This window comes from Pezoporus occidentalis, unplaced genomic scaffold (assembly GCF_034315485.1).
Source record: "Pezoporus occidentalis ecotype Australia unplaced genomic scaffold, CSIRO_AGI_Poc_V1 ctg16, whole genome shotgun sequence".
NCBI lineage: Eukaryota > Metazoa > Chordata > Aves > Psittaciformes > Psittacidae > Pezoporus > Pezoporus occidentalis.
Window position 1 is genome coordinate 4,807,603 of NW_026913425.1, and position 14,858 is coordinate 4,822,460.

General features: G+C 36.4%; 1 protein-coding gene across 7 annotated transcripts in view; it reads left to right on the forward strand.

Annotated features, from left to right (window-relative positions):
• POC5 (POC5 centriolar protein) overlaps positions 1 to 14,640 on the forward strand; it is a 28,957-nt gene extending 14,317 nt beyond the window's left edge. For 5 of the 7 annotated variants that reach the window (XM_062612376.1, XM_062612377.1, XM_062612379.1 and 2 more), the window contains 9 exons: positions 887 to 1,083; positions 1,442 to 1,618; positions 4,246 to 4,350; positions 5,597 to 5,776; positions 6,932 to 7,094; positions 10,452 to 10,570; positions 11,417 to 11,530; positions 12,377 to 12,553; positions 14,209 to 14,640. In XM_062612376.1, the coding sequence (XP_062468360.1) occupies positions 922 to 1,083; positions 1,442 to 1,618; positions 4,246 to 4,350; positions 5,597 to 5,776; positions 6,932 to 7,094; positions 10,452 to 10,570; positions 11,417 to 11,530; positions 12,377 to 12,553; positions 14,209 to 14,358 (1,347 nt within the window). In that variant the 5' untranslated portion in view covers positions 887 to 921 and the 3' untranslated portion in view covers positions 14,359 to 14,640. Of the gene's footprint in view, positions 1 to 886; positions 1,084 to 1,441; positions 1,619 to 4,245; positions 4,351 to 5,596; positions 5,777 to 6,931; positions 7,095 to 10,451; positions 10,571 to 11,416; positions 11,531 to 12,376; positions 12,554 to 13,845 lie in introns of all 7 variants that reach the window. The other 2 variants (XM_062612375.1, XM_062612374.1) reach the window with 2 other exon arrangements.
• Positions 14,641 to 14,858: the final 218 nt, after the last annotated feature.

A 14,858-nucleotide genomic window follows, 5' to 3' on the forward strand; every position in this document is an offset into this window, starting at 1 on the left:
GTTTCCTCTCTCCACTTATGAAAGAAGAAAAGTATTCTTTTGAAGTTGTCCTGGTTGTTATTGATACCAGGAATCTGGTAATCCATTTCCTTTCCAATTTTTTCATTCAGCTGTCAAATTAATAATTTTTCTGCAGTGAATAAATATGAAAATATATTTAATCTCTTCCATTTACTTAAATATTAATTTCTCTATTCTAAACTTCCCCACACACACACTTGGAACTCAAATACATGCCCATTTGCTCTTGGACACGACTTAATTTTTATTGCACCTGAAAGTGAGGCCTTATTGTGTAAGGCGCTATATAAATTCATAGTAGATATTTCCTTTCTCAAAGAGTTGGAAATCTAATTATATGAGGAAATTGAAGGCTGTAGGAAAATTGATGCAGGTACGTACCAATACTGAATTATATCCACAGGTTGCATTGTGAATGCACAAAGGAAGGCTGCTGACCTCAGGAGTTTACAGTCTCATGAAGGAAATTGGCTAAAGTTTTTCATTTTTTGACCAGGGATGTTAATCGATGAGAAGTCTTTCCTGAGAAAGATGCTTTTTATTTCTGGCTATGCTAATTTTTTGGTACTTAGTGTGATTATCCTCTTTAAAATGGAATCAGATTAGAAGATTCTGTTCTCTAGGGGAGTGGTAGTTTTGATTTGACTTAAGGTTATGATGGGTCTGTGGATTTAAATATACTTGTATCTTTGCAGCATATATTTGAATTATGTTGTTTGTTTTACATGTGGGAAGAGGTATCTGATGGCATAAATATTTTGTGGTTGTTTTGTTTTTCTTAATTCCTGGCTTCTGACTTCCATCCAGAATGCAAGCAATGCAGCCTTTCCAGAGTATCGATCCTTATTCTCTGTTTCATTTTTAGTCATAATATCAGTGGAGAAGCCTTCTGAGGCCAATATGGAACAAATTCACCCTGCTGTTTCGGGAGAGACTTCTTCACAAGGGTCCACGCACAGTCCAAGAGAAAGCAATGATATCCTAGTGACTGAATTAACTTTACCTGACGAAAAAGTAACTCAAATAGAAAACATACTTGATCTCTGGAGTGGAAGTCTTAAGGTATTTATTTCTTAAAAATCACATGCAGATGTTAATGTGTTGTAAAACAAGTGAGACTGCAGGAAAAGTTGCAGTGTGATTGCACTGGGAAAGAGTGTTTTTCTTTGATTGTTGTGTATTGCATATGAGCACTAGAATATATTCTTTCAAGAACTTTGGAATAACTTTCTCCTTTAGGGATGTTCAGTTATATTCAGTAGTTCACTATGTCTGATAGTGTTTATAGACAGCCTGCCTAATGGAGGCATCATTGTAAATGTTCATGTCTCCTTAATTGCTAAATGTTTTAAGTTTTAAAGATTGGGAAGAAGGGAATAATTTTATTAATTGTGCTACTGTCATTCCTTTAACTTTTCAGACAAATGTTCTGACTGAACTGGGAAAATGGAAGCTTAGTTTGATTGAACACCACAAGCTTCAAATGAGACAAGAAAAAGAGAAGCATGCGTCACATGTGAGACAATTGAGCAATGAGATGGCGAACCTGAAGGAGTTGCTGCGTACTTGTGAAATCTCTATTGGCAGGAAAGATGAGGTAGTAATACAATTTCATAACTCAGTAGTTCCCCTATTTTTAAAAATACACTGATGACTTTTTGGGTCCATCTGTGAACAAAATTCTTCTTGCAGCAAGTAACATAGAGAAATAAATGTACAGCAGAAGAAGAATCATTGTTGCTAATAATGTCCATACTAACAGTGGAAACTTAAGATACTGAACATGTTGTATATACATATTTTGTATTGTTTGCTTCTTAAATCTAGGGTCTGATGTTGTTCATTACTTATTTCATGCTTAGATGAGTCCATTAGCTCTTTTTAAAGACTTTAAAGGTCTTTAGTTTTTCAATTTTAGGTTTGGTTTTCTTGAATTTTAAATGGGCAGCAGTCTCCTAAGTGTTTAAACAGTCTCTGGTTTAGGATTCTTAGGAATTGTGTACTTGTACAGATTCATAGGATTGTACACTTGGAGCCCTTGGGCTTTTCTGCTATCAGCAATATCAACAGCTTCAGAATTAACTAGAATTGTGGAAACGGACATAAAATTTTGCCAGCCCTTTGATCACATAACATAATTGAACCCTCATATTGCTATCTTGAATTTTTAACCTTGTACTTAAGAACACTTTTTAGAGTTAGCTTTTTTTAATTTCTGTTTACCTTTTTCTAATAAAAAAATGCATCGAAGGAATTAAAGTATGGAGGAAGCTGATTGTTCTGTGTCCATTTGGCAGTCTAATCTTAGACTAAGCAAATGCAAGTGTTGTAACATTACAAGAACAGGATGAGTATAATGTCATTTAAGTGCATATTTGCAGAACCGTAGTTATTTCAATGTATACCATTGAAACATACCTGATTCTGTTGGATATCATTGTCACTCACGTTTAATGCAGCATAATTCACGATGATACTTTGAAAGCATTTTTTTTCTTCTACCCATGAAATCAGTTCTGCAGCCAATGATATAGTTCAGTTTAAAAAAAACTAAACATATTCTCAATACAAAATTACTATTGCCATCACCTTATCAGTAGGTGTTAGTGCTTCCATGTATCACACCATGTTTACCAAAACTGCTGTATTCTTATATGGGCATAAGCTGAATCCATCAGCCTCCCAAGTATTACGAATACTGTAGATTCTTATTTTCACATTGTGAGTCTCACAAGTGATTTCTAGTGGCAAAAATATACTAATCAAGGAACATGGATTTAGGCCAAGACTTCTAGGTGGGTATCAACAGGTATGCAGTGTCAAAAGTTAATGTTTTATGTTAGTATATGACATATTTTCAAATGTATGTAATTTATTATACTAATTTGCTTTCTATTTTCCTAGTGATCTGTTGAAATGCAAATTTAATTCCAGATAAATTCTTTGTTACTTATATAGCTGAGACTTTAGTTATTCCCAAAATGCAAAATGTTAAAATTGGTCATTTTAAGGAGAAAAAACCTTACAGTAGATATATTAACATACAGTAATGTGAAGAATTCATTCTAGAAATCTAGAGAATAATCAGCTTTAAATGTATGAAACTTATCTTCATTTGTTTCTGACTGATATTGTAGACACATTAATGAAACCAAGTTTTTTGCTAGTAATATTTCATTAAACAGCCTGACTGTATGAAATTCCTTACTGAAACAAAATAGGAGTTCTCTACTGTTTGCTAGATAGCTGTTGATTTAAGGGTGAATTTTATTTTAAGTATAATTTATTTAATTGATGTATGTTCAATAATTACATGTAACATATGCAATATAACATATTAAGATATGTTATCAAATAGCATAGAATGTTGTTGTACACAGTCTTAATGTGGTAGTTGAAAGAACTTCTTGTTATTCACTGGAGTCCCAAGATTGTTCACTAATGCCCATTGGAGTTGCACAGATGTGACTTGATGGCAGAATCTAGTTTAAGTTAGGCAAAAACATAGAGAAATACTCAGTGGTTTGGTGTATCCCATTTTGCATCATGACAGGCATAATTTGTGATCGGGAACCTCAGCTGCTTCTGTATGCTAATTAAAACATATTTGGAGACAGGTGGTAAAAGTCCCTAGTTGCATTGCCTGTCTGGTAGGCCATCTTGCCTCTCAAATGTTTTGAGTGCTATAGGCCTATATGATATCTTTAATGTGAACTTTTAAAAAGAATAACAGTTCTTGATCAGATTTTTCTAGTTCTTGGCAGCTCCTTAGCTTGCTAAATCTGTTCAAACAATTCAATAAGATTTCTGCAGATAAATAATTTTATTTCAGTTAGTTAATAAAGCACTAAAACAAACTTTTAATATAAATGCACCTGATGTATCAAAATCATCTGTGATATAAGTGATTTTTGTGACCTTAAGCTATAGTAACATTTAATTATTAGAACATAGCACAGAAGCCTGCAGATGTAGGGTGAAATAACTTAAAACTACACAGTTGTTTTTTTTTAAGTACAGTCTGAGAATTGAAGCCACAGGAATTCTACTTCTGATTTGAACTCTTGATTATTGTCTCTTGCTCCATTAGAGTAAGGGGAAGGTTGAGTAGAAAGCATCTGTTAAACGCAAATGCTTTAAATGAAAAGTAACTGGTGCATACAGTGTATTCTCTTTGATCTTAAAAAGATCATAGCTATTGAAATAGCGTTAATATTTTTGCAGGTGATTACTAACTTGACCAGAGCATTAGAGAGGCAAAAGGAGAAAACAGAGCTGATGAGAAACTTTACGCTCTGGAGGATTCAGCATATTAAAGCCAAACAAGAGGTGTGTGAGTAAAATAAAAATGCTATGAAAATGAAACCTCTGCATAAAAAAGGGTCAGAGTTGCTGCAGTTCCTGTTACAGTTTGAAAAAGTGACAATGTTTCTATTTTGGTGTGTTTGACTGTGTTAAATAACGATTTGAATACATCAATTCTAAAAAGACCACTGCTGTCATCCACTCTCCAGGATAAGGAAAAAAATCAAACCTGTACTTGTCTTATATTGCCCCAATTACTGTGATCAGCTCACAGCAGAGCACCGTAGTCTACATTTTCAAGCTGGTGCCAAGGGAATCTCATTGTAAATTTCAAACTCATAACGTTTGGAGAGTGATATGATACACTATCACATTTTTTGAAGAAGCCACTTTCACAATTAAAACTTCAGCTCCCCTCTTTTCTCACACTGTCAGAATTTGAAGTAGTTAAGAGCTAGTCACACAAAATGTTGAATGTTGTTTCATGCATCTAATGGTAAGCAGTCTACTACCTGAAGTATGACAGAAAAGAAGGATCACATGTTCAGACTGCAAACCTTTCCCGTACCAGGTACAGATTCCTGACTGGACTCAAGTTCATTGACCTTATGCAAAACTCGACTGATTTGCAAAGAGGGATAGCCTTTACTCTTTCCTTTCCATCTTGTAATTTACTCATCATTTTGAGTCTAGTTTATACAAAGCTCTTTTTATTTTTTTGTAATTCATTTTTGGAAAAATAATGCTGAAATACATTTTCTGGTGACTATTTTGAAATAGAGGAAAACCAAAATTGTCTTATAAGGATTTTTTAAAACATCCTGAAGTCTGAACTTATTAAAAAGATAGGTGTTACATACTAATCACCTGCAATCTTTGTAACTGCAGGTTATATATGGTTCCTGCAGTGAATCAAGTTGTCCCACATACCCTGTAAATGGCTTTACATATGTGTGGTTACATCATATATGTGAGGTTGTTGATTAAGTGTCATTAAGCTGAGGGTAAAAACACTCGTTTGTGGAATCTAAGTTCTAAATCAAATTTGGTTTCTGATACTGGGGACAGTAACACTTCAGTGCAGGGAGAAACATTTTGCTGCTGCTGCTTTTTTTTTGTACCATTTTGCTGCAGCACATGTAACTCTACTTAAGTGCTCCTCCTGCAGGCTGTGTAATAAGTTGTAAAACAATCATCCACACTCTCTTGGGTACTTAAATTTTTAGTAAACATGAACTTGTATATGAAGTGGTTATATTTGTTTCCTAAGGAATATGCAAACAGAATAGCAGACAGACAATTCCGGACAGCTTTGATGAAGAAAGTATGGACAGCATGGCGCTCTCATAGTGAGGAAAAATGGAAAGAAAAAGTAGCAAAAGCCTGTCAGTTAAGGGCAGAAGATGTCTGTGTTCAGCTCACCAATGATTACGAAGCCAAAATTGCAGAGGTAATATTGGGGGGGTTTTATTCTTTCTCTCCTTCACTCCCTTATCTCCCATCCATACAAAGTATCTCTTTCTCAGCAAACTTGAAAAACATGAGGAGTTTCCAGTAGAACAGAGCTACCAAGTACCCAAGAACATCTGAGGTCTCCATTATGATTTCTAGATGTAAATAGATTGGGTTTTTTTGGTTTGGTTTTTGTGTTTTGGTTTGGTTCTTTTTCCCCTTGCATCTGATATAAAATGCTGTTTATCTGCACTCACAGGTGAAGTAAATTGGCTTCTTTCTGAAATGAGATAAATATCTATCTGCCTGTCAGTAAGGATGGTATTTTGTTTTCTAAAAGCACATTTAATATTGGCTGTGTGTTTATAGGGGTCTTATTGAAGAAGACAATGGAAGTAGAAGACTATTCTTAGTATGAATGATTATGATGAGTACAGTCTGGGTTTTTTCTTACAATAACTACTCTGTTAAAGGCTGAACCTAAGTTTGCTTTTACCTTCAACTTGCCAGTTAAGCTTGTTAAATAATTTTCAATGCTTAACCTGAAGTTATCAACATGTGCATTGGTGCACGGTAAGTAAATGAAGTTTTAAAAGATATGCTTTAAATGCTTTGTGTTTTAAGAAGAAATTAAACCTGGAATTTTAAGGACAGGCTTACAAACGTGGCTTACCAGCCCAAAACCAGTAAGCAGTGAGTTACAAAGGTGACTTGGTCTGTCTTTTCTCAGCATTTTTAGGATTGGTATTTTTTTTCTTTTTACAGTATCTAGAAGTGAGATATTTTTGATGACTATTCTTACAAATGCTTTAAATAGTTTTCTAAGAACACTTATACTTCTCTTGAGTAAATCCATGCTCTTGCAGAAATCTAGCTTGTACCAGATGCCTAACTTCTGAACTTGCAAGACAAAGCTGGTTGGGTAAAATCTGACAGTGATTTTGAATGCACTTTTGTTCTTGGTATTCTCTAGTAAAATAATGTGCTGTAGTGTAAACAAATGACAAGTAGCTCTTCATTTCTGGTGAAAGAGAGATTTTGAAGTAAAATGCGTATCTTTGTAAGTGGAGTAAGTGATTTTTAAAGCTACTTGAGGAATATTCATGTAGTTTGCCTTCAGAACTATGAGACAGCTGTTTCCTCTCTTTTGTAGCTAACTGCTACTTTGGAACAAACAAAAGCTGAGGTTCTGCGTCTGCACAGTGAAAGGGAAGAGTATGAAGCAACAATGAAGAAAGCCTTTATGCGTGGTGTATGTGCTTTGAATCTGGAAGCAATGACCATGTTCCAGGGCAAGGATAGTAGGACGGACCCTGGTCAGTATAAAAAACCACTCTAATCTGGTAGTGAGTGTGGAGTTTGTTGGGTTCACTTGTCTGGGGGGTTTTGTTTGTTTTAAAGGATTCTCTTCTCTCTCTGTTTTGTTTTTTTTTCAGGGCTGTTTTGGGTTTTTTTTCTGTTTTTTTTTCTGTTTGTTTGTTTGTTTTTTAATTTGAGGACATACAGCAATACAAAGATTATCAAACTTACTGGTTTAGAAAGTCCTGTTGAATATGTTGAGAAATACTTGATGCTGAGCTTTGTACTGCTGTAGCTGAAAGGTGGAACACGTTCTCTTCATCTTTCTTGGAGGGTGATAGCCTGCAACTGCAGTAAGGACAAGGGATGGCAAACATCTTAAAACACTGTGGAAGACTACCCAGAATTCTGTCAGCACCTGGGTTATGGAGTGGTGAGGGGAAACCCTGGAAAACCCTCCTCTGTTCTCTAGAATCTCAATGTGCAATGAATCTGCTTTTCCCAGACAGCTCTCCCTTCTTTCTTAATCTTGCCGTATAATGCAAAAAGATAAGTGAATCTCCCAGGTTCTGTGTTTAGCTGAAGTTCTGTGCCAGAACAGGAAACACCAGTCTAATTATATCGCAATACACTCATAAAACTTGTGCAGCCATACAGGAAAGAGTTGCATACTGTTACTGATGTGATGCATACTGTTACTCTCCTTAGAGTGAGACAGTCTATAGCAGCAGGAGCATAATCATGCTGGTGCAGCAGTCTACACTGAAATGAAAATAACTGTGCCAGCAGGAGTCTCACAGCTGTACTTGTGGCTTAACAACCCACTGTACTGGCAGCAGCTGTTAGTGGCCTTAGACAAGAAACTGAAGTTGCTAAACTTAACAATCTTATACCAGAAGTTTCTAAACTACTTCAGAAAAATTCCTCACTAAAAGCATAGATATGAAGAGGAAATAAAAACCTGAAGAAGGCTTTTTTAGAGAATACTTACCTGAGCAGCTGTCTGAGCCTGTGAAATATATGCAGTGTTTGTGCAGTTGCTTAGGAAACTAGCATATGGCATTGGCTAAGTGCAGTAGCTGTGTGTTAGTGAAAACACAGGATCAGTATTTGAGGAAGGTCAAGAATGAATGATTTCTTGAAGATACTGTGTTTGGGAATAAAGTTACAGGGCATTGTGAAAGTACTTGTTTTACTATTTCATAATGTAAGAACTACTTTCTCTAGAAGATTTAGCATATATTTCTTTGTTTATTGTGTTCTAAAACCATGCAACAGACAGTGGTCTCCCTAATAATGATGGGTGACTGAGTGGTGTGGAATAGGAAAGCATTGTTTCTGTAAATCTATAAAGAAGAGGGTAAGTAGGAAGGAAATTAAGAAAACTGAGCTTTAAAGCTGCCACAACTAACCCCAGAGGTTCATGGGCTGAACCACTTGAGCTATAAAGCAGGAGCTGATATGCTACACAGGCAAATGCCTGAGATTTTGCTGTAATGGACAACACTGCGGTGACTATACCTAACTTTCTGGGTGTGCAGCATCATGCTCTTTAATTTCCTGTGGTCAGTGTAGTCCTCATCAAGCTTCATAGAATCTCACAGTCTGAGCTCTGTTGTCTTGTCACGGTCCTCTGTTGTGGGCCATCTTCTTCCACTGCCTCTCATACCACCTCCCCTACTCCAGACACACTACCTTTCTTGCTACAGCCAGACAGTAGATTCAGTGAGGTTAGTTAAATAGTTATTTAATATGGTTGTACAACCATTTATTTTCAGTCTTCCTTAGGTATAGCAGAACAGTGATCACGATATCAGGGAACTTAAAACATCAGATTAGGTGGTTATTGTGATTTGTTCTAGTCTTGTAATCTGTGGACATTGGAACTTCCATGTGTCAGAGTTGGTGGTTATATATGGAAATGAACACTGCAATGCCACCTACTGTCATTGGAAAAAAAAGCAGAATTTGATCCATTTACCTGTTTATTATTAGTAGTTTATTAGTATGTGCACTTAATGTACAGATAACATACCTATTATATATACATTATAGTGTATATTATTGATATTGTACAAGTATTGCGACTTTAATGGGTCCATAACATTTGGAATCAATGTTGATGATCTAAAACCTGTCTGGCCGACACACTGACAGGTTACTTAAATTTTTAATAATTACTGTTATAGTAAGATTATTTTTAATCTCTTTGTGTATTTAAAGGAACATTGAACCTACAAGAAATACTGATTTTTCTTTAAAAAGCTGACACTGCATTTTTAAGTAACGTAGATCAGATCTGATTGGTCTGTAACGATGCATTGGTTCTGTCTATGCATAAGCTTAATGTGAGTGTACATACGTATGTACGTACAAAATGTGTATTCTGGCATACTTTCACTCTTTAAATCCTTGAGTACCAATTTGAATCTTCATTACGTTTTTCCTGCTCACTTCAAGAGAAGAAAAAAACACAACTACCACATGGTGTCACTGAAGTCCCTGAAATGAGCAAAGTTTCCTTGGCCTGAAACTGCAGATAGGGTCATCTGCTTAAGAAATTGGAGAATGAGTAAGAATACCTCTATTGGCTTCCTTTAAGGAAGTTTGCATTCTAAAGGAAAAGATTGAAACTGCTTGGAAAAGATATAGGGCTTAGGTCTACAGATCTGACCTCCCCAGCATGTCTGCATTGCAAGATAAAAGAATCCTGGATGGATTTTGCACCGGCACAGGTTTACCCAGCTGCTGGGGGAAGATGAGAGCTAAAGGGCACTCATAGGTGGTCCCAGCCCTACAGACGGGATGTGCCCAGTGTCCAGCCATATATGTGGAAATGAGATGCTGCTAAGCATGGTTTTGGCCCCTTGAAATGGCAGTACATTCTCAGGAAAGTTAAAATAGCACTTTATTTTACTAACAGTGATCCCCCTTAAGGACGTTATACCCTCACAGAAGTCTGGTGTGGTCTTTCTGTGGTTTGCTATTTTCTATCTGAACTGGATTTAGCCTTTTAATATAAGAGCAGCTCTTGCACACTGAATTTAATATTGGCAGGCAGTACAGAGAAACTCAGTTCTTTGCACTACAAGTATGTGACGTGTCACAGGGATGTTGAGGCATAACACAGAAACAAGCCCCTTGAAAAATATTACTTCCAAGCATCTGAGAAAGGTCAAATACAGGAATGTTTACATATTTTTATGCACACACCCCCTGCCCCCAAATGAACAGGCTGATCCTTTTAATTAGGTTGTACAGAAGTCCCAAAGAATATTAGAATTTTACTCTGACTTGACCTCTTCCCTTCCCCTCTGCCCTTAGGGTTTGCTAGATTATGTGCTGATCCCATTACTTTGTGTTTCTAATAACAGATATAGGAAGTAGGAGAAATGATAATGGTACCATTGTTACAGGAAGAATACCTGCTTCACAATATAATCTGCCCTCACCACCACCTCCACCAGCAAATACTCTTCAGATGGAAGACATGGTAAGTGTGTAGCTGGAACAGAACTATGTTTGATAGTGACAAAAGCTAACTTCTTCAGCTGGAACATTATGAATAGGAGCCCAGGAATGCAAGGAATTTGAAAACAGTCTAAATGTAAAAAGAAACCTATGAGTATGTTCAGGCTGCATAGTATAAATGAAGTGATTGGGGCACAGCTGCTGTTGTTTGCTATACTTTCATTAAGATCTGCTTTTTATTTTATTGAAAATATATGAAACTAAAGAAGACAAGATCACTATGATAAGTAGAATTTGCTCTTTAAAGTTCTTCCTTGAAAAAAGACATTAAAGAGTTTTGGTTGGGGTTTTTTGGTGTTTTGTGTTGTGGGTTGTTTTCCTTCAAAAAAAAAAAAGAAGAGCTTAATATAATAACCTGAAAAGAAGAAAAACTGGCTGACTTGAAGCTTCATTTTAAGTGTAACATATAAAAGGCACTTAGAGAACTCAGCTTATTGTCCTGTCATGTCAGCTTAACAAGATCATTACCCAGTAGCTTGGATATTTTGGACCTGCCCTGGAGTCATTCTGAAGATACTGCCGCCATAAAACAATTTCAGGCTAGAATACAGGTTAGAGCAGAGAAGATGCGCTTGCCTCTTTCCTGATTTTTCTTTCTAATAGTATCAAATGTTATTCACACTGTTTCCACATTTTTCAGACAAGTATTTTTAAATTAACCAAAAAACAGTGAACTAGAGAAAATATCTGCAAAGAAGTTAGATTGAGAAGAGTAATTGGAATAGTCAAAAACTGACCGTCTAAAGAGTAAAATTGTATTTTGTAGAAAGTTGTACTTATTCTTTGTAAACTCTGGTTTCATTCACAGTTTTCTGCCCACCTGGGTCATGCAAGCACTTCTCAAACAAGGCTGGATTCTGATTCTCCAGTAATCATCACTAGCACAGCTGCAGGGTCTGGTGTGGCATCAACCCAAAAACTGGTAACGTGATAAAATTAACTTTTTGGTTTCTAAGGCATAATTATAGCAGATACTAGTTTGGGTATCATTCCACATTTTTCAGAGCAATACAAGTATGTAGTTGAGAAAACTGCATATGTAGTTGGGTTTACATAGCTGTGTGAAGACACTACCTTGCAAAAGTTCATTAATGTTACAGAAACCTGTTTATGTTAGGAGCAATTCTAAATGATTTTTGCAGTGGGGAGCGGAGGGGTGAATGCACACTTACATATAGCACAACAAGAACAATTAGTGCTTCGCTTGAAACCATTTTGTTGCAGAAAGAGTATGCTTTGCTTTAGTATCATCCTCTTTGGAATATCTCTCTTGTTCCCTGTTCCATATTTGTTGCTGAATTGTCTTTTTTATTTTCTCCATTGTCTTCTGCATTGCCCTCCTTTCTTTTTCCCATCTGATACACTTTGCTACATGCTGTCAGAGAAAGATGCAGCATTTTACTGCTTGGAAGCTTTTTTGTGTCTGCTGTGTCACTGCTAGAAAGTCCGTCCAGGATGATGGAAGTGCCTGCAGCTGTCATTTGAGTATGCAGCCAGTGAGCAAACCTAAACTATCCATACTGTTTGAGTTTTATCAAATTAGCCTTACTTCCCTCAGGACAGATGCTGTCTCATACTTAAGGTGGAAAAAGATGGAATAGACCAGGTTGTGACTAGGTGGAGGAAATTCAGTCCTGTATAACATAGCTAAATTACTTGCAACTTCTTATGTTCTGTTTAGGCATGTAACTGAAAAAACTAAGCAGACATATTAGAGCATCGCAAATATGTTTAGATTTTTACCAACCGATACTTCATTTATTTCTAGCCCATGGCAAAAGTAATAACATCTGCTCAACAGAAAGCAGGAAGAACAATCACTGCTCGAATCACGGGTCGAGCTGATATGGGACAAAAAGCCAGAATCTGTGGTAGTTTAGCAGTGATGGGAGTTGCTCCGCCCATTAGTTCAGTCATTATTGAAAAACATCACCCAGTTACTCAGGTAAGTCAGAATTATGCTTGTAACAGCATTCTTAATACCTCACATCTGGTAGTAAAGAAAAATGACCATTGTAAAGTGGTAGTAGACAAAGCTTAAACTGGAGGCCTGTTCAGAATAACAAACAGTACTACCTTTGGTCTGGGTAGAAGGCACAGGTGAATAGAGGAAGTCAATATTGCCATTTTAATGTATTTGTTTTGTTTCTATATAATTATTTCACAGCAGCAGCATTGGCTGTCTCTTTCTTGCCCAGCTCTTCCATGAGTCTTCCTCTTTGTAGAAGTGGTCAGTTGGTACAGCAGTATTTGGTGTCATCACCATGCGGCCACAGTTTAAAGTCAAGCTTTGTGGTGTATGGCAGGAAGAGTGACTGAACCAGAGGTGGCAGACATATAGATTAGTCTGACAGACTATAGATCAGGCTAAGTGTACTGGGGGAGGGGGAAGTAAACCTGTTGTCCAGAGGCAATCAGATTCATCAAGCCTGCTGTTTGTTGTGTTTTGAGTACTACTATGCCTGTTTATCCTGAAGAAAACACTGAAATAAGTGCATTAATAGGATACAAGATCAGCATACAGGAAGATTGTAAACAGTGGCTTGTATGGCCTGCCAATCACTAGACTTTTAGACCAGTCTAAGCAGAAAGTGTTTTCAACTGGAGGTGTATGAAACAGGTGACTGTTTTTTATATATTTTAACCTGTAAAGTAGAATCTTAGTTTTCTGTGTGTTATCTGAAAGTCCAGTTTCTTGTCAGTGATACTGCCAGAAGAAGCAGATTTACATCAGGTCCCTTAATTTGAGCTGGAGTCACTGGTAACTGTGGGAGGAATATTCTATTTTCGCTCATTTCCTTTAGTGAATCAGGGCCCTGCAACAGGCTGCACATAGTTTTCAAGAAGTTGGGCTCCTAAGCAGAAATTCGTATTTAAATTCTACGCCCTTAGGGGTTAGGGGTTTGGTGTGAGAATTCTTTCACTAGGAACAATTTCCGAATTCAAACTGTGTGACTAGTGTGACGAGTGAAGTACCTGAACTGCTGTACCAAAAACTGACTTCTAAAAATATAACAAATATGACAGTCCCAAAGGGATATTCCATATGCTCTTTTCTGCACAGAAATGCCTAAGTGGAGGTCAGTCAGATTGAAGTATTTCTCTTGAATTATTTTGACAATGGGAGAGAGTTTACCTTGATTGAAAGGAGAATTACTGCTGTTTTTTGCAGTAAGGTATTAGCTTTTTGAAGGGAGAAAATTAATTGTTAAATAAATGGAAACCTTTTCCTTTCAGAGACCAGAGACCTTTCAGGGACTTCCTCATAGCAAATACTGGACTTCAAAAGGAAAGTTGGCATAATTAAATTAGCACTACAGAGGAAAATTCTGAACAATTTGGTAAAAAAACAAACCAATCAACTCTGAAAAAAGAGTGAAGTGATAAAAGCTCAGGCACTTAGTTAACTGAATGTTTAGCATTTTATTAGCATTTTGTATTCTAAAAAGTATATTACAGATGAGGAAGAAAAAGATTACTCATTAAGTGTATTTCAGTTTGCTGGGTTGTGAATCTTTCTGTTTGAACTACAGCTCACTTAGAGCTATTATAAGGTGGAACTCTTTGTACTGTTAAATGTTTTGATGTATTACTTTTCAGCAAACCATATCTCAAGCCACTGCTGCTAAATATCCTCGAACTGTGCTCCATTCTTCTGGCTCAACCACTGTGATACCTGCGGGACAAGTTGGGCGAATGCTTCAGGGCCAAACTCATGCCAGTGTTCAGTCAATAAAAGTTGTTGACTGAGTAACTTTCTCACTGGTGGGGGTTTTTATCAAGGTACAATTTAAACCTCTTTCCAGTCTTTACAGATTTGATGTATCAAGGCCTAAAATATGCATCATGTTTTTATCCTTTTCTAAATGAAAAGTGCTTTTATAGTAAACATCTGGAGGGGATAAAAAGAACTTGAAATGTTGTTCTACCTCCAAACTATTTGAGAACTTATTTTATTAAGATAAACAGTTTCTATTTAAGGTATCTTTTGCACACTTTTAAATAAAGGATGAATGCATTTATTTGTCTGAATCACTTTGTTCAGTTCCAATGTTACTAACATATATTTTGAAGTGAAAATTAAATTTATTTTTGTTACATATGCTTTTTTTCAGTTGCCAGTGCAACCAAGTGTAGTTGATGTGCATTTTAATTATATCCTACAACAGCATACTTAAACGAAGGTGGTATACTTCATATCCAGGGTGCAGCTTAGGCCAGGTGAGGTACCAAGTCCATCAGACTGATAT